The sequence below is a fragment of the Nycticebus coucang genome, chromosome 1 (genome assembly GCF_027406575.1).
Source record: "Nycticebus coucang isolate mNycCou1 chromosome 1, mNycCou1.pri, whole genome shotgun sequence".
Classification (NCBI taxonomy): domain Eukaryota; kingdom Metazoa; phylum Chordata; class Mammalia; order Primates; family Lorisidae; genus Nycticebus; species Nycticebus coucang.
Window position 1 is genome coordinate 23,835,530 of NC_069780.1, and position 20,599 is coordinate 23,856,128.

At 38.4% G+C, this 20,599-nt stretch overlaps 1 protein-coding gene across 3 annotated transcripts in view; it reads left to right on the forward strand.

Moving 5' to 3' along the window:
• BMPR1B (bone morphogenetic protein receptor type 1B) overlaps positions 1-20,599 on the forward strand; it is a 393,880-nt gene that overhangs the window by 327,330 nt on the left and 45,951 nt on the right. For all 3 annotated transcript variants that reach the window (XM_053609422.1, XM_053609511.1, XM_053609343.1), the window contains one exon: positions 14,642-14,801. In XM_053609422.1, coding sequence (XP_053465397.1) covers positions 14,659-14,801 — 143 coding nt within the window. In that variant the 5' untranslated portion in view covers positions 14,642-14,658. The remainder of the gene's footprint in view (positions 1-14,641; positions 14,802-20,599) is intronic.

Genomic DNA, 20,599 nt, shown 5'->3' on the forward strand with positions numbered 1-20,599 from the left:
AGAGATATATGTCCTTATCATTATTTTAACCTGCACAAAAACTGTCACAGAGTGCCAGGTTCTTTTCCAAGAACTATTACGAAGTGACTATGTGAAGGATGTGTTTTATTCCAGATTATCTGTTTATTTCATCATTAGCATAATTTTAATACTTTACAGGCGATTTGCCTTGGTGATAAGAGAATGGAGTTACTAGGAAATTTTTGTATTACTCCCAAATAGCTACTATGGTTTTAATGATGAAAGTAAATACATTTTGTCTCCCAAGAAAGACAGAAATAAAATGAATAACTGCAGTTGTTAACTAATCCTTTATCATAAATGGGCCATATTCATTCTGAAAGGTCATCCTGCTCTCTCTCTGGGGGTCAGGGCGAACAACCTTGAGACTTCTATTCTAGTGAGGATCAACAGGCGTGATGACCATACTAAATGCATAAGTTTTACCAACCTCTAATTATTTGCTGGAGTTTTACATAGGGGCTAGGGCATTCTGTAGGTACATATAGGGAACAATTTCTTTATAGCTAAAGAATTAAATAATGCATTTTGGTAAAATATTTTATTTGATTTCATATGTTCTTTGTGAATGTAAAAAACTTATGAACTAAAGTGGCTTCCCCTCCCCCCCTACATATCAGTATTATGATTATTTTTGGAGCACTTTGGTTATTAAAGTAGAATGTGAGTAAACATATACTTCTTACCTTCTTACTTTGATATTGAAATTTAAGATCCTATCCCCAGCCAATCAAAATATTGCAGAGCAGAAAAACGTACCACATATAGATACAGCTGTCTTATCTCAGAGTGGCTTAAAATAAAGAGAAATCTGAAGAAAGCGTTTGCGAAGAGTAGTTATTTTTCATGTAGTGATTAGGTAAAGACTTTTTTCTTAGTTATTTTTGGGGGTGTGTGTGCTGGTGGTTGGTTGTGAGAGGTCATACTGATAATTACGTAAAAGAAGAGGAAGGACACATTTTGACCTTAGAATGGAATGTGTTGGTAAGAACTTTATTGACATAAATAAAGAGATGCCAAGTGGATAAAATAATACAAAGAACGAAATTTAAAGGTAACATTAGGAAGGCTCTTGAGTTCTGAACCACTGAGCTACTGTGTGTTATACAATGAAAAAATAATAAAATAAAAGTGGTTTGGAGAATGTTCTGAAAACTAAAGCTATTTGTTTATCAAAAGAAGGACAGCATGAGCCGTATCAGGCCAGAATGTTCCTGTGGGTGCCAGGCCCAGATGTAAGATAACACAATTATTATAACACCGTGGTTTCAGTTCAGATCTTTCTTCAGTATTTCTGTCCATATGTCAACAAGATTGTCTTTTCACAGTGTTTTTCTCCTACCAAGCATGGCAAAGTAGTGAGATGGTGGTTCAGAATTTCAGGACTGTTTCAATGACTAATTAATTATAATTGTAGAAAAAGAAATCCTTTTGTCTTAAATGATCAAAACTCCAAGTATCCTGGTGTTACACTAGTTCAGTTCAACTGTCTTCTTTGTGCAGACTGGATTAATGGGAAGAGTTAGGAGAATACTAAAGTAACATCTTCTGCCACACCTGCTAGACCAGCCTTCCTTCAGTTGGCCTCAGAATGTTACTTGGCCCTTAACATACAGTATTAGCTCTAAAATGCTAGTGTCTGAGCATATCGGAAAAGTATAAGAATTGAAAAATTCTTATAAGAGAGAACATTTTTATGTATGCAGGAATTTCTTTTAACCTATTGCTCTTAATATATGTCCTGTGCATTTAGGATATACATGTTTTGTTTGTATTTAGACAATAAAAACAAAAATAACTCAAAATTTATATTTGTTAATATATACACTTAAATTATATTTACATTTTGAAATTACAAAATTACATTTTGATATATTTTTCTTCATTTCACCTCTTTTGTGTATATAAATGAACATTTTGTTTGTTTTTAAACCATCTCCTATTAGGAAAGGGTATACTATTTTGGATAAGGCTTTAGGTGTTTAAAGTGGCGCTGACAACGTAGAGGACAGATAGTTTTATAGTTTTGTGTTTATATAGACTAGTATAAAAGGAAAGTTTGGTGTGAGTGAACAGTCAACTGCCTTTTTACGACAAAAAAACAAGAAAACAAAAATAAAATCAGTGACTTGCATGTTATCTTTGCCAGTTACATTTTAAGGTTAAGTGGTCATTACTTTCTCTCTGCAGCTCCAAAGTGCTTAGAATACAGCCTGTATCTGAGAAATATTTCTTTTTTTTTTTTTTTCTTTTTTTGTAGAGACAGAGTCTCACTGTACCGCCCTCGGGTAGAGTGCCGTGGCGTCACACGGCTCACAGCAACCTCTAACTCTTGGGCTTACACGATTCTCTTTCCTCAGCCTCCCGAGCAGCTGGGACTACAGGCGCCCGCCACAACGCCCGGTTATTTTTTTGTTGCAGTTTGGCCGGGGCTGGGTTTGAACCCGCCACCCTCGGCATATAGGGACGGCGCCCTACTCACTGAGCCACAGGCGCCGCCCTGAGAAATATTTCTTAATTCAATTTGGATTTGTTAGCAATTTTAAGCTAGCTTTAATGAATATTTTATTCTGGTTTAATCACATATGATGAATAAGATATAAAATATAAATTTTATATCAAAATTTTTAATGAATCAAGCCGAATGATATGGTGAATTTAATAAAACGATAGAAGTAATGGCATTCATTTTAGCTATATTTTTCTCAATATCTTGAAAGTTCTAAAATTTATTTATTTATTTAGAGACAGAATCTCACTTTGTCACCCTGGGTAGAGTGCCGCGGTGTCATAGCTCGTAGTGACCTCAAACTCGTGGGCTCAAAGTGACTCTCAGTCAGCCTCCTGAGTAGTTGGGATGATAGACGTCCCCCACAATGCCCAGCTATTTTTTTAGAGATGGGGTCTTGCTCTTGCTCAGGCTGGTCTCGAACTCCTGAGCTGAAGCAATTTTCCTGTCTCAGCCTCCTACAGTGCAAGTATTACAGATGCTAGCCAGGGCCTAAGAGTTCTAAATTCTAAAAGAAATTTGGCCTTCTTAAAGAGGTAAACCTTTTTAAAGAAATATTGTTGGATTTTTGTGTGGGTGATCAATTTCTAAAGTTGTGCTTATTTTCAGATAAACTCAAGAAATTGCAAGTTGAAATACCATTTTGAATGTCAGAAGAGTATCGTAAAAATAGATTTCTAAATATTTAAATGATGAATTTTAGATATTTTTCTGCCATGAATATAATCAGAGACAGTTTCTAACCATCTGGAAATGTTACATAATAAGCCGTGGTCAGTAACTTTTTATTTTCCTTTTCCTTTCCCTCCCCTCCCCTCCCCTCCCCTCCCCTCCTCCCCTCTTCCTTCCCCTCCTCCCCTTTCCTATCCTTCCTCATCTCTCCCTTCCTGCTCTTCTCCCTCCCTCCCTTTCTTTCTCTCTTTCTTTGAAGATTTTACACACATACCTTTCCACTGTCATATGCCATGGATCCTGAACATAGCTCAATGTCTGGCTGGAATAAACTTTCTAGCCAGCTTATAATCAAAGGGCATACTGAGAAAAACAGCTGAGCTGTATTAGGCAACCACAGTCTGGACTGCATTTCTTAACTGCTGAGTAACACATCACAGGTGCAGGATTAGCGCTGCCTACAGTGCTGGGCTTCTCAGTGGAAACCCCTAGCTGCTCTGTGTCTCCTCCTCCCGTCTCTCCTCCCGGGAACCTGGCGTGATGTGTCAAGCGTACAGAAATCAAAAGTGAGTAGTGGGAGATGCTTGATATCTGACAGAAGCTGATTTCCTCCTCATTACATTTTACTGAAATGTAAATGAGATCAATAGAGCCAATTCTGGCACAAGAAAAAGATGTTAGAACTTAGTCTGACAAAGACGGTGCCATAGAATTACTTAAGGGGTTTAAAAATTTTATGTACAAAAATTCACATGGCAAGAAAAACACTTTAGCTAAACTGTCCTGGCATTGTATGATTTAGTTTTAAACTATTGAAGTTTTCACATATATTATTTGAATTTTGCCTTGAGAGTATGAGTGTATGGTTGCCCCTAACACTTTCTGTCATTGTCATGCTTAGCATCAGCTATGGCTCGGTAAAGTTCTGTGGGATAATTCAGTTGTTTATAATTTTTTTGTATTATGGATTCTTTTACGTCAGTGGCACACAATTCTAAATTCATATGTTACAAAAGTCAGGGTTGCTTTCTTGCAAATATGGATTTTAAAAAATGCAAAATTATTTCTAAAGTCTAAATTTGATGATTGAAATACTATATCAAATTAATATTTTGAAAATACAGTTACTAATTCGTTTATTTTTGACCAAAACTTTATATATTTTTTTTAGTGTGGCAAATGACATGTACGCTTGGATAGGTGAAGGCAAGTATATTTTAGTAATATCTTTAGTATACGAGAAACAACTTCTGTGAAGTATATCAAATGAGGCTAAAAGCCGCAGGGATAGTATTACAGGTCTTTGGATTATAGTTTTTCTCTTAAAACTTTAGAGGCTTTCTACTATTCACATTTTTTTTTTGTTCATTTTGTTGTTGGTTATCATTATTCCATATAGCTTCACTAGGGATACCCCTTTAAACTCATTGGTGATAATAGTTAATAATAGTTGCATTCTACGTTTCATTTAAAAATGTATACATTTATATTCCATATTTTACACCTCAAATATTTAAACAGTTGAAGTAGCAATATATTTGTGTGTTTGCAGGCCAGCAGGCACCTTAACTAAGGCATCCCTCAACAATTATCCTATCAGAGGCCACAGTAAGGCTTAGAAACAGAGGTTTTAAATGCTTCCCAGGGTTAGTCTTTGGGGAAGAACAGCATGAACATGGTGATTTGGTTTCTGATCTGCCTGGCTTCATTGTCACTTCTCTGCTTTCCATAAATGAATCTGTTCAAAGTAATTTTCCACATTAGGCTATCTTGGGAGTGCTTTGCAAAGCTGTAGCGTAATCTTTGGTGTGGTGGCAAGTTGAACATCCACTTCGATTAGCATCAGACTTCTGTGAAGCAGAGTCCCATCAAGAAACTCCACTGAGTAAAACCATAGCTCCTGCTTTGGAAGGCTGCCAAGTTCTAGTTAGTTCTTTGACATTATTGTCAAAGAGACCATGGTTCAGTTTCTTTTCCAACAAGGTGGACTTGAACTGACATATTAAGCATTTTAAAATATAGAGACATTTAAAATTTTTAATCATCCTATCAGCTGTGATTATGCTGTTTTATGGCTTAAGTTTACATTAAGTATCTTTAAACACCATGGTTGGTTGTCAAGTTCAGTTTTTTCTTATGTTGGTGCTTTCATTTAAAACATTATATATAGTAACCAAGTTGTATTTTAGAGGATTTTTCAAAGGTTTTTAACTTATGTAAACATTTTGGTTGAGTTTCTCTAAATTCAGAAGTGTAATAAGACCTAAGGGAAAAGCTAGCTATTGTTTTCACTTTAAAGAGAATAATCATGATGCCCAAAGAATGTTATTGGCTGTCATTATTTTTCTTACTCGGGATTCCTAACTCTATATCATTTACCTATAAAGCAAATAAAAATGTGTATGCTGTCTTTTGATTTTTGTATAATATTTCATCTTTCCATGATTTGCTTATGTCATGATCTGGCACTAGAATGATTGAAGCTTTTACTCTTGATCCAGAAGTTTTGGGGTCTCTTGGCAGGATTTTCCTGATGTAAAATGCTGAAAACATGATTATTCCACATAACCTGAGTGATGTGGTAATGTGGATGTGTGAATATGGTGAAAAGAGAAACATTTGCCAGGGAACATAAACATGCACAGATATTTTATGATAAAAGGCCGAGTTTCTAGAGAGTGAATTTATATATTTCTCTTAATGTGCTCATTAATGTCAACAGTGAACAGTTGAAATGAAAAAACTGGCAGCATCCCTGGTTTGGGTGCTTATGCTTTCCATCAAAGATACTGGTTGATTACTGCCACCCGGAGTACCGCTCCCTCTCACGCACTCCCATCTAGGACTTCTGTGTGGCAATTTTTATGTGGCATTGTGGCATCTGTTTTACTGTTTTCATACACGTGCTGTTTTTGGCTGTTCCATATGTAGTTGATTTGTCTCACCATGTTCCGTGTACAGTTGCTTTGGGGTACCAGCAAGATTGTTATTTTATTGAGGGCACCGTCACCTGTTCTGGGTCAGTGTGCTATGTAGACGGACATAATGATTATTTGTTAAGTAAATCAGTGTACTACAAGAAAAAAGAAGACTAACAAGAATATTTTAATCATCCTTAAACAAACTTTTAATATGTTTCTTAAACATCAAACCTCTATGTGTTTATAGAATGTTTGCTCACGGGGATGAATCTAGAAAGGAAGGGAGAATAGAAGAAAGTAAACTGATGTAAAAGAAATGGAAATTGAGCAAGAGAGACCCGGAAAGGGGGACAGGAATAGGTAAGGAAGGGAAGGGAAGACTAATAGAAACGTAGGAGATTGGAATAGGGAAGGAAAGAGAAAAAATAACCTAGGAAAACAGGAAAAAAACAGAAAAATAGAAGTAAAAATTGAATAGAAAGTTTCAGCAACAGCAAAACAGCAAGCAGCTTACTATCATCGACTCTTCATTATGGGCAGAGAACTATGGTGGATGTTTTACGTGAATTAGCTCATCTGCTGCATTCCAACCGAGAGTGCCGTCACGCTCTGCCTCTTCTCTAAGGAAGGGGATGTCACTTGCGAAGGCCACCAAGCCAGGAAGGAGCTGAGGTGAGTTTGAACCGATTTGCCTGTTTCAACCCATATCAAGTCTGGTCAAGCCTGTCCCCGCTGCTGCTCCGTGACCATACATGATACTGCCTTGGACTGGACATTTCACCCCCTCTGTAGCACACCCAGGAACTTACCCACTAGCATCTGCCTTCGTCTGTCTCTCTCCTCCCTTCTTACTGTTGAAAAAGATTCCTGTGTAGGTAACACCATGGTTATTATCAGAAAATCTGCTCTTTTCCTACGCGAGATTTTGCTGTTGGTATTTTGCAATAGAAATTAAATTTGTATTTTGTTACTTTCCAGAAGACATATATCTCAATGTTTTATTAACTATTTGGTTCTATGTTGAAAAGGGAAATAGGCATTGATTTGTTATCCTAACAAATATAAGGGTAGGATGACTGGGGTAGGATGGCTCATTCCCAAAGCCTTGCTAGCCAATTCAGTGACCTTAAACTTTTCCTTCCACTGCACTCTTTCCCCTAGATACTTGAAGTGCAAGTTTGTGTGAAATGAATTTCAGTTTCTCTTCTTGCTCCTGCCTGCCCTCTGGTGTGGATGCTGAAGAACGGTGGTGGTAACAAATTGCTATGTTTTGAGTTACACAGAGTTTAAAAAGGAAAAGAGAATAAAGGAAGGTAGATTATTTGTAGACTCCATGTGACACAAAATAATCATCTATCACTTTTTAAAGAATTACAAACACTCAGATCTGTTTCTATGTGCACGATTTATTGAGAGGTTGTATGAATTGGATTATCTCTTTTGTTCAGAGGTATTTTCCTCTATTTAAATGTGACAGTGGATTCTCACATTCTCTTCACTCTCTGTAACACGTAAAAAACTTATATCACTAATTTATAATTTTTTTATTTATAGTATTTTGAAGTGATAAGAATGTTACTGAGAAAATAAAAGCAAACACATTTAAAACATACTTTGGGGTTAATGGATTAATAGTAAAGATCACATTATTTGCTACCATGTTGTACCATTGACTGGTAATATGATGAATTCTTTTTTAAAACATTTTGGTCATGTTTCATTTTTCCACATGTGACAATCACGTGTTGAGTATGTAATAATAAAAAATAATGAAATGGTTTAGAAATAAAGAACTGATTAAATATATACATTTAAGAACAAGTTATTTCACAGTGTTTATACAGGGTCTGACAATTCAGTTCATGAAACTGCCACTATGGGCTTATGTTGGCAGCACTGTGCAAACAGCTCGGTAAGGTTTCATCCCTTGGTATATCAGTGTCTCAGAGCTGTGTTCATGGTGATGTGTGGGGATGTCTTGGTGAGTGGGGTTCATTATTGTTGCGTGTTTTTGTGTGTGGTTGCAAGGATGCTGGAGCTCAAATGAGAGCACTGAACAAACGTTAAATTTCTTAACTTGTCAAGAGTAGAAATGAAATCAGGGATGTGTTAGTCCAAGTTTAGGGAGATAATGCCATGAAGAAAGGTTGTGTACAAACAGATTAAATGTTTTTCTGAGAGGAGGGAAAGCATCAGTGATGAAGAAGGGTCAGGGCAGCCAGTAATGAACAGAACTGACAAAAGGATTGCAAAATTTCATTGAATTGTGATGTTGAATTGTGTGTCAAAATCATTAGCTGACTGTGAACTATCACAGTAAACTTGATAGAGAAATAGGAATATCTTTTTGTTTGTTTGTTTTATTAAATCATAGCTGTATACATTAATGTGATCATGGGGCACCATACACTGGAGAGAAACAGAAAGATCTTAACTGAAAACCTTGGCCAACAACTCATGGCTTGTGCATCCTGACAGTGCACCAGCTCATACACCGCTGTCTGGGAGGGAGGTTTTAGCCTGTAAACAAATGACTATACTGGAACACCCTCCATACATCTAACCTGATCTGGCTCCCATGACCTTTTCCTTTACCTGAAAATAAAGGAAATATTGAAAGAAAGACATTTTGATGACATTCGGGACATCAAGGGTAATACACTACATTGGAGTGGAGTTCTTCTTTTGATGGTCATTTCAGAAAAAGAGTTCCAAAATTTTGTTGAAGGGTGGCCTAGGCACTGATATCAGTGTTTAGCTTCCTAAGGGGAGTACTTTGAAGGTGACCATGATAATGTGTGTTTGGCAATGAAGTATGTATGAGTATGTATCCTAAAGTATGTATCCTTTTCTAGGATGATTTGTGAACCTAATTGTCAGACTTTGAATAAGGCTTCCAGCTCATCATTGCATAGTTTCTAAATAAATACTTCAGAGAACCTCTTTACAATTCCACCTGTTCCCTGCAAGAAAAGATTACATAGAATACTTGTACATGGCTGACAACATGCCTATAACTGCACCATATTTATTAAAAGATATTCAGGATATTCAAGAAAAATAACTTTCTTTTTAGCTCTTGTAATTGAGTAGAAGTCACAATATTGCATTGTGATCATTAAAGTTATTTCATTAAATTTGATTGATTTGGAAATCTGTAAGTCTTTTTTATTTATTTATTTATTTTGAGATAGGGTCTCACTCTATTGCCTGGGTTAGAGTGCAGCAGTATCTTCATAGTTCACTGCAACCTTAACCTGCCAATCTCAAGCAATCCTTCTGCCTTAGCTTCCTGAGTATCTGGGGCTATCTGTGCCACAACGCCTAACTAATTTTTTTTTTTTTTTAGTAGGGACAGAATTTTGCTATGTTGTTCAACCTGGTATCAAACTCTTGACTTCAGGAGTTTTTCCTGCTTTGGTCTTCCAAAGTGCTAGGTTTACAGGAACGTGCCACCACACCTGGCCATAAGTCTTTTTCTTATATATGAGATATAAGGAATATGATTCTTTAGCATACACCTTAACTGTATCTCATGAAAGTGATTCTGTGGTTCATTTGAATCCTACAGATCTAGTAATCCTTTAAAAAATGAGAACCAACTTTAGATTGGCTTCCAAAAGGCTTACTTTTGATTATCTTGGTAATTTGGATAGTAAAAAATGTTGAGTTCTTATAAAGATTAAAGTCAGTATTTCATCTTCACAATTTTTATATGAAGAATAGTAAATTAACCTGATTTGTCCAGTATTTAAGAGTCAGGATTTGACTATAGAGTTTGCTTTAAGCTACCAGACTCAGATATTTTTCTTTAATAATTGAAGTTAAGTAGTTAACATAGGCTGTTCTGCAAAATTGCTTCAAAATAGATCGTTGATAATAACACAGAATGAGATTTTGCCGTTTGTCATGCACTCCTCTAAATGTGCAACTGCATTTTTGTCCCAAATTTTCAGGAAAATACCCCACTTGAGAGAAAGTGGCCAGCTCTTGGCAGGGAGAGACACATCAGGGTAGGGTTAATGCTCCCCTGGTAAATGTGAAGATTGCAGTGACCTCCCATAGTTGTCCGCTCTGTAGCCTCTTCCTTCTCTCCTGGGAGTCTTTCCCTCCCCGCCACGTTGGGTGCAGTGGCTGAGATGGCTGTGTGTGGCCAATAGGGCGGGAGCTTCTGAAGCCACTAGGCCTGTGGGCAGCCATGAGGGTCCCTGGGACTGTGCTAGGCTGGCTTCCAGCCCCCTCCATGTGGCAGGGCCTTGGGCCTTTCCCTACATGGCCTCATCCCATCCTCAGCAGACCCACCAGCACTCCTGCTCTCAAGGGAGGCCACTCCAGCCTGTTCCTTTGATCCAAGGTGCAAGGGCGTGGCCTGGGAGGCCTGTGGGATTGCCCCACTCCCCAGCCATATTACTCAAGTATAACGTACATCATTGTCTTTCTCTCAAAAATTTGGGCAAAATTGAGTATGTAGATTTATTGACAGTTTAAGTATACATGCATATATACATTTAAAAACATGGTGAACCATAAGTGGAGTTAATTTAAAATATCATGCCATGTTTATTAGTCCAGAGGTGAATCCCTGAGGTGAATGAGTCCAGAGGATCAGCTGGAGAAGTTCTTTTGTCTTAGCTGAATTTTCTTTTTTGATGTCCTAGTTCTTCACTGTTCACTTATGTGCTTTATTTTGCATCAGGATATGAGACTAATTACTTCCCTGTGTTGGAGTGATAAGCAATTTGCAAATGCACTGAAGTAGCTCGCCCTGTTACCTTTTGTGATTTGCTATTTGAGGGATCTATGCGATGTTTTTTAAAAGGAGCCCTCCCAGTTTCTCCCTCTTCAGTAGCATCTTCTATTCTTTTTTCGGGTATTTTCCTTTATATTTCTAAGTAAATTCTTAAAATACTATGTCTTGATTATTCCATTTGAGGCATTATCAGTGACTTTCCATTACTGAAGATGAGAATTTATTTTTTACCATTCCCACCTCGACTACATATGTACATAATTTGTTTCCTGTCCTATATATTTATAGGAGTTAGAAATATTTGTTTCTTTTTGAGATCAGCCTGACCAGGACTGAGACCCATTCTCTGCTAAAATTGAAAAATCAGCTGAGCTTGGTGTTTGGGAGCCTATCCTTGGAAGCTACTCGGGAGCCTGAAGCAGGAGGACCACTTGGGCTCTGGAGTTTCGGGTTGCTATGAACTAGGTTGAAGCCATGGCACTCTAGCCTAGGTCACAGAGTGAGACTGTCTCAAAAAAAAAAAAAAATGCTTTCTAATATCCTATATTCATTACAAATTCATTTCTAAACTGTCTGTTCAACATCTTGAACATCTTTCAGTGTCTCCCCTCTTGATTTCTTTTATATTATAAGTTCATTTTTTAGCCCCAATTTTTCTTCTTGTAATGGGATTTCATAACTGGAATACCCCGTAACCTTCCCTTTTCAGAAAAAAATTATATTTGGGGCTAGGGTGCAGGGGCTCTTACCTATAATCACAGTGCTTTGGGGAGGCCAAGACAGGAGGATCACTTTATCTCAGTAGAAGGAGACCAGCCTGGGGAACATAGACCTCATCTCTATAACAATTTTAAAAATTAACTGGGTATGGTGGCATGTGCTTGTGGTCTTAGATATTTGGAAGGCTGAGGTATTTGAATTGCTTCAGTCTCAGAGCTCAAGGTTGCGGTGAGCTGTGATTACAACATTGCACTTCAGCTTAGGGGACAGAGCAAGCAAGACCCTGTCTCTAAAATACAGCAGGATCTGTGTAAGTTGACTATGTTAAGGAATCGTAACAAATCGATCAACACGCAGAGGTGTCAACATAAGGAAGTTCCATTAAATACATGTGGTGCATGTCTACTCTTTGAAAATTAGGTCAACTTAAGGAGGGAGGTAGTCAACCATGGAGGTTTTACTGTGTGTGTGTAAATGGTTCCATTGGCATCTGATTTTGAAGTTATAATTAATTCTCTGTCATAGGTCATTATAAACAATATTATAAAAAATCTTCCAGCTAAATTTCATACCACTCTTTAAATAAAGTAACAGTGTGAGGAAGTCATGAGTTTTAAGATTTTTTTAGAAAATGACAACTTATTTCCAATTAAATGAAGATATTTCCTTTTCTACTTTAGATCCATTCAGTGTAAATGTTCCATTTAATAACTTTTCCCACCAGGTGGTAAATTCAGTATATGTTTAGTTCATCTCAGTTCCCCAGTTAGCCAGAACATAGAAGGCACCTGAGTCATATTTGCTAAGTAGACATCTATATAATAAGTACATTTTTATTATTTTGTTTTAAAACATAAGAATAATGGGTCTGGTATAGAAGGAAGCAGGCAGTAATAATTTTTTTTTTTTTTTTTTGTAGAGACAGAGTCTCTGCCCTCAGGTAGAGTGCCGTGGTGTCACACGGCTCACAGCAACCTCCAACTCTTGGGCTTACGCGATTCTCTTGCCTCACCTCCCAAGCAGCTGGGACTACAGGCGCCTGCCACAACACCCAGCTATTTTTTTCTTGTGGTTTGGCCGGGGCTGGGTTTGAACCCGCCACCCTCGGCATATGGGGCCAGCGCCCCTACTCACTCATTACCGCCCAGCAGTAATGTTTTAAATACCCTATTTTATCACTTTGTTCGTTGAGGTAGCTCAGGTCAGAAAGAATGAAAACCAGATTGAAAAAGAAGGACCCCCCCCATAAGAGGGTGATAAACAGGTGTACCCACACACACTACATCTTGATAGTGAACAATGCTGACGCCTTCACCTGGACAAATTGAGAACAAATGCCTTTCAGAACAAGGTGCGACATGAATTGTGTTTAACTTAATTTTATTTTGGAATTGAACTTAAAAACGAGCATACAATTGTATGTAAATAATACCTATTGGGTTTTACTGTGTGGTTGGATTAAATATTATTTGCTTGATCTAGTCCAGGCTTTCTCCAAGTGAAGCCTATGCATCCTTTGTCTCAGAATCACATAAGATCTTGTTGAATGTACACTTTTCTTGGCCCACCTGAGCACCTACAGAAACAGAATAACTGTGGATGGGGTATGATTCTGCGTATAGAAAGCTCCTCACATGCGCCAGATGCCACTATGATCCACGTGTTTTTTCCAGACCAAATTTACAAGGAACTGCTTGAGGAAGTTAGATGCACAGCTTATATAATTTGAAAAATCTAACAAAAGATTAGAGTTAACAACAACTAAAAGGGAAATTCTGACATATTGATTTCATATTATTTCACTGCTTTTTCCTTCAGTTATTATTCAGTAGGAATTTTACCAATTAGCTTAACATGCAGAAAGTCAGAAAATTATCATAGTTTTTTTTTTTCTAAACTTCTCACTCTTTGATATAACCAATGGCTAGAGGCATTCATTTGTGGTTTAAAAAGTAACAAATGCACACTACGTAAATATGCACATACATTTTACTTTTGACATAGGATTTAAGTTTTTAACCCAACAATCTTCGGTAATGTTTTAGTTGAAATTTGATTTAATTATATGCTATCTGGATGTGTTATGAGAGAGATTTCAAATTGAACAATCCTGAAGATGACACCATAAGTGATAACATGGCATGTATAAAAGCTCTTACCATAGTGCCTGCAAACATAAGAGGTGGAAATTGATGCTAGCCCCTTCTGTGTGACAGTGGCACTCTAAGCTCTTGACATGAGGTATAGGTGCTTATAATTATCTCTATTTTAAGTATAAGAAAATGAGGCATAGCAAGATTATTTACAGAGTTGTCCAAAGAGTTAACTTGTAAATAGACAAGCCTAATTTTGAATCCAGAAGGTCTGTGTTTAGCAGGTTCTGTCTCCTCTAGTGCCTTTCATCAAAAATTGCAGGAATATCATTGTAATAATGTGTAGGCATTTTTGCATGTAAAAGCTGATGGGAAGGATGTTATTACTTTTGAAATATATCTTGATGTAAACTAATTTTTTGTTTTCCTGTCCAATTTTGTAGATTGTTTATAATAATATCTTTAAAAATCGTAATAAAGTAAGGGGGCCCTTGTGATATAATAGGAAGACCATTTTAGGGCTCAGATTCTCTGGCTTTAAATGCTGGCTGTATCATTTCCTGACTGTGTATAGATCACTAAAAGTTCGAGTCTCAATTTTCTTATATGAAAAATGGTAATAACAATTTTTGCCCCTAGTATCATCATACAGAGTAGAAATAATCTATGTAACTGTCTCATCAAGCACCTTTCACTAAATTAAACACAGCTGTTACAATTTACAAATATCAAATACACCCTTAAGGGATTATGGGAATTTCTTTATTCTGCTTGAGACATATATTATGTATAAAGTTTAATAGTTATCAAAAAACATCAAACTATCTGTTTTCCATTTAAATCATTAAGTATCATGAACATGTCATTTTTTAATTTAATCTCACATTGTCCTTTGGACAGAAGACTGTGGTATCTGTCACACAGATGCCTAACTGTCGCTTTTTCTTCTTTTCAGCACACTTCCTTGATAACATGCTTTTGCGAAGTTCAGGAAAATTAAATGTGGGAACCAAGAAAGAGGATGGTGAGAGTACAGCCCCCACCCCTCGTCCGAAGATCTTACGTTGTAAATGCCACCACCATTGTCCAGAAGACTCAGTCAACAATATTTGCAGGTTGGTGATACAGATGATTTAAACCCAGCTTAGAATATCACACTTTCTCCACGGTAGAACTGTAGGCCAGTGTTGCAGAGAACACATTTTGAAGAACAACATCTAACTCTATTATAAACTCCCAGAGCCACGCCTGTCTTAAAAGTGATTATTAAAATGTGTCTTATCCCCAAATAGAGTTCTGAGCTGCTTCTTCCTTCTTCCAAATCGGACTCAGCACACATAAAAACACGGAGCTCATTTCCCAGGCCCCAACTATGGAGTAAAACCCAACTATTTTCATTCCAAAGACCTAGCCCTCACAATTAGTTCAACAGCATGGGCTGTCAAGCGTGTGGGGTTTTCTGTTTGTTTGTTTTAACTGTTCATTGTGCTGACGGTGTTAATATTATAGGGTGCACATTTGGGCTGTTAGGAATGTTCTGAAAGAGACTCTGGGAAGCATTGTAGTGGCAGAGCTCATGTGGCCCCCTAGGAAGTAGGAAAAACACTGTCCAGGTACTAGAAAATCACCTCCTTAGCAGGCATCACATTTTTATAGATGCTTGATAACATTTGAAATGAGACTACTTTGCCTTTTTCTTAGTTACACATCTTTATGCAGCCACATCCATTTTGCTGTTCACTGTTTACACCTTAGGGGGAGGACAGTGGCCAAGAGTTATAGCATAATGGGGCCAGGGTGTGCCAAGGCAGAGGAGGGAAGGTTAAACGGATGAGTGTGGCTCTCAGGAGTTGAAGTGCCAGGGAAGCAGAGTGTGCCTCCAGAGAGGTCATGAACTCAAACAGGGAGATGGACTGCTGCACTTGGAGTCAGAAAGAATATCTGGGCAACCGTTTGGGGCTTTGTTAGCCAGAAGGTGTACAAAACAGAGTCAGATAGTTTTCTTTCCTTCTGAGAATTTTTTTTTTAATTTTAATTTTCCTATGAAGCAGAATACAATATAAGCTTACCAGTATATTCTAAGAACCTAATATATTTAGCACAAGAAATATGTATTGACCAAATGACACAGGAAGCATAGCTGGGTGCCAAAAAATACATACACAATTAGGAGATATTATCTATGTGTTGTTTTTTTGAAGTTGAATTGAAGGTATTGTTATTGGTCAAGTGTACCTAGAAATTCTATGCATATCCATTTTACCTACAATTTATGCACTTTTGGAGGAATAGTTTATTTTACTTCCAACAAAATCACTTACAGTGTGTATACATTTTTTGGTACCCCCAGTATATATCTCATTTAATCATCGAAATAACATAGCATTGTAAGGAATGCTTATTCTCTTTCAGACATATGCAATTTGGGATCCAGAGAGTCTAGTAACTTGATTCTTGTAACACAGAACAAAGTTGGGATCACAGAGTTTTGTGCTGAGGGAAAATGATCCCAAAGCTCAGACATTTTTTCCCTGGGAAACATCTCCTTTATAGTAAACAACAACAAAATACATTATGAAAACTAAAAGGTTTTTCTCTGAAGAAAGAAAAATTCACAAGGAGTAAGCAAATTAGGGGATTATTTCGCTATTTTGTCTATATCTGTAGTATTTAGAATATATCTGTGTGTTTCATTGGGCTATTGAGCTGGTGATCGCATCTTCAGGATTTTACGGAACTATCCCGGTTTCAAATATTTTGTCCTGTTTTCCTGCTTGAAGTCATTAAAGTGATCTGGGTTGGTTTGGAAGAAAATATTCAGTCAGGGTAACTGCAGTCCTCTTGACATGTTCAGAGGAGACCGGGTCCCCAGAGTACAGAAGTGGGAGGAAGTGTGGTCGGGACTGAGCCTGAGGCAGGGAAGTCACTGTGGCCTGGTGGGCCGTATTAAGAGTAAGAGCCTTGGAAGGCCAGTAAAGGGTGTGGGTGCGTCAGCCCCAGTGGCAGTGGGGATTGACATGATCTGATTGGTTTCCTTGAAAATTTTTCTTTGCTGCGGAATATTAAATGTATTAGAAGAAGACAAAGGTGAGTTCAAGAAGAAGAGTTAGGTCAGAGAAATTGACCGGTGGGGTCCATAAGAACAATTCATGTGTGAGAAAACGATTTTCAAGTAGGATGGGGCTGGTGCAGGAGTTAGTCAGTCATGTATTTGAGAAATATTTAGAAGGTGAAGTTGTGTGGTGGTGGCTTGGATATAGGTGGGGGGGACCAGAGGAGCTTTACAGGGTTTCTGGATGTGGGTTTAGGTGCATAAGGTAGTAGCCTTTTTTTTTTTTGTAGAGACAGAGTCTCACTTTATGGCCCTTGGTAGAGTGCCATGGCTTCACACAGCTCACAGCAACCTCCAACTCCTGGGCTTAAGCGATTCTCTTGCCTCAGCCTCCCGAGCAGCTGGGACTACAGGCGCCCGCCACAACGCCCGGCTATTTTTTTGTTGCAGTTTGGCCGGGGCCGGGTTCAAACCCGCCACCCTCGGCATATGGGGCCGGTGCCCTACCGACTGAGCCACAGGCGCTGCCAGGTAGTAGCCTTTTAATGAAAGAGAACAAAGGGACCACATTCCAATGTGGAAATGCTAAGATGGAGGTGTTTGATTCTTGCAGGTGGAGATCTCAAAGAGTAGGCAATAGGATGTGGACCTGGAGCTCAGGGAAGAGGCTGGGTGAGAGCACAGGGTGGGAAGATCATCCGTCTGTTTGCTGTGAGACAACAACCTCAGATTTACCATGGCTCATTTTGTTTCCATGCTGGGCATTTCTGGGATTGGGTGGGCTTGGCTTCAGCCTGCTGCGTGAGTTCAGGGCTGCCGACCAGCAGCTCCCCAGAGCATACTCTTTCTCACATGAGTGTGAGGGAGCATCCTCTTTAAGAGGTTGTGCTTCTGCTTCTGCCATGTCCTCTGACATTGTCTTTACAAAATCAAGTGGCATAATCAGGCTCATGGTCAAAGGGAAGCCAGGTCTGTGGTAACGCGTGAAGAATTGGAATCAATAATGGAGCAATCCAGTCTAACCAGAGTGTGTCTGAGCCTTGAGACATTTTGTGCTGGAGTAAAGGGGGATGTCCCCGAGAGACTAAGAGTTGGCGTCAAGCCATGAGTACGGTGTCACTGAAGCCAAGTTTGTGGAGGAAGGTAGCGAGGTCTACTCTTTTGGATGCTGTTACTGGTCATTGGGATAAGAGCTGAAACATGAAAAATCAGATTTCTCAATACTGATGAATATAGTTTAGAGAAATTTAATGTAGTAGAGATGGAAGCTAGATTGGAATGGGTTGTGAATTATGTGGTTGCCAACCTTTGATTTATGATAGCATAGAAAAAGAAAACAAAAATATTACAAATACAAAACCAGCAACAATAACAATAGTCAACATGAGTGGGTTAAGGTGTAGAAGTCAACCGAAAATTAGTGTTTATCAAATGTTTGCTAACATGTGTACCTGCACCTATCTTCAGTCATTAAAAAATTTTATTACAGAATTCCTTGTAAGGATGTAGAATTATCTGTACTTTCCAAGTGAGAAAGCTGAACTTCCAAAAGGTTAAGTAATTTTCAATAGATAAGATGATGGAAAAATTGTGGCCAAGACTCCGAAGTCCTAGATTCTTGGCCATCAGCCAATCCTGACACTGGTTCTCAAAGGAGTGAAAGTTTGCTCTTGAGTAAAATGCACTTGTATTTTGCTAACAAGATATTGATTCCAGCTGAGTCTTTCTGTGAGCTGCGCTCAATCATGTGCAAATCACAGGGGCTACTTCTGTTCCTTTGTCTTAAGACCTAGAATAAATCCATGCCTTTCTGCCTCCATTCTTTTATGCCCACACTCTACTCTTTGCCCTTCAAATCAGTGCTTTTCCAAGGTGCCTCTGGTAAAAGATGGTTTTTCCCTCACAATAAATTGTACACTGATAGTTTCCTAAAATGCAATAAAAGTGAATTTTTAGAAAGGTGAATTAAAAATATTTGCAGAATGTATGCCCCATGCTTTCTATTGCCTGTTATTTAGTTTTAACAGATGTAAATTTATCTTCTCAAATTGCTATGTGAGTTTCCATGTCTGTATGAACCTCTTTCCAGATTAGGAATAAGCAGTTTGCTGACTGTAGGGAAACACACCTTGAGTAACACTGGGCTAAATCTTACACTCCTAGGTAAAACAGTTTTAAAGACAAAGGTGGATTTTCTTATGAATACCTCAGATAAGAGCTAGTCTAAATTGTCTGGCTTGAGGACTTATGCTACACAGATGTCACCAAACTGAGGGTCATAGCTAGGTTTTATGTTCATTATCACTTTCACCTCCCTGGAGAGAATATCACAAAAGGAGGCCAAGAATCAAGAGTACATCATACTTAAAAGAGATCTGAAATCCCACATGATAATTCAGAGACCACGTGCAGCATTTCAGAGGCTTATAAACCCTTCATCAGTACCATCAATTACTCTACCAGCCAAGGCCAAGGCCAAGTCATTCATGGCTTGGTCTCTGCCGGCTGTACATATATCTGCTTCCAAGATCCATGCCATTTCCATTGCTCAGGGCACGCAAGTTGGAGGATGTAGTGTAAACACATCATAACTGAATATTGTAATAGGCCTTTCCTATATCTGTACTCAAAGGGTAAAGCCTAAGTCCTGTCTGTCTCAAGATAATGTCTGTTATCTAAATATCCTTCTTGGTGTCGATTTGCATTATGATTTATCCTCTCCATCTCCAGATTCTGCCCCCAGGGCTGCCGACCCGCATCGCATGCCTTGAGGGCGGCCGTCTCTCTAGTATCTCTTCTTACCTGGTTTTCACTGTGCCACGGTCTCTCTCATTTTCCTGTCCCAGCAGGGTTATCTCACCCTTGTTTGTGCGTTGTATGTTTACCTCTGTATAATCTACCCCGTCTTAAATATCCTTCCCGCCTCACTGGACATGGTCTGTGGTGCTCATTTTTATTCCTATCTCACCACCTCTCTCGTGTCCCTCCACTGCCTCATGCATGTGATCTATGTCTAAAAGTTACTTTTTACTTCACTTGGAGGTAATTTTTAGTATTTTCTCATTTATTGTATTGGGTTTTCATCAAAAATTCTCCTGCCTGGACAGTTTCCAGGGTTTAGGGTGTAATAAATCAAATGTATGTTTGCACAAAGGATGCACAAATGATACCAAGCTGCTTAAATGAGGAATTAGATGTATCTCCAGCTGTGTATCTTGAAGAGTCACAGTGGGCAGAAGGGACAGCTTAGGGGCTGTGAGCCTATTTATAAAGTTTGTATTAACCCAGACCTTTGAAACCTCTTGCTAAGGGCGGTGGTGTGAGTTTTCAGACAGGTACTCCCAACCCAGGTCTCAGAGTATCACAGTGTGAGCTGGTCTGGTTTGTTTATACTTCTTACTTTGCATACCAAACGTCATTATAAGCCATCCAGTTTTTTCCCGCCATTACCCAGATCAGTTAAACATGGGGATTTATGATTCTTCCCCCACTCCCCCAGAAGATGTTGATTTCAAATCACCGTAAGAGAATAGTGGGTCCTCCTTAGAATGTCTAATTCAGTTGTAAGAGGCTGTGATTTCAAATTCACTATGGATCCTTTTATAAGGAATAACTCTCCATTTGTGCCTGTCATTAGTCATAAATAAGAATGTTAAATGGATGCAATTTGTTGTTGGAATTAATAGAAAGTATATAGTGTAGGGCTCTTCACAATTTTATGCAGAGAACAATTGAAGATTTTTGAGCAGGAGAAAGAAAATGTGAGACTTATCAGGCCCAGTGCTATACAGAATGGGTTACAATCAAGAGAGAGGGGAGGCTCCTGCTAGAAGGTTCTCAGAGCAGTCCAGGGAAGAGATA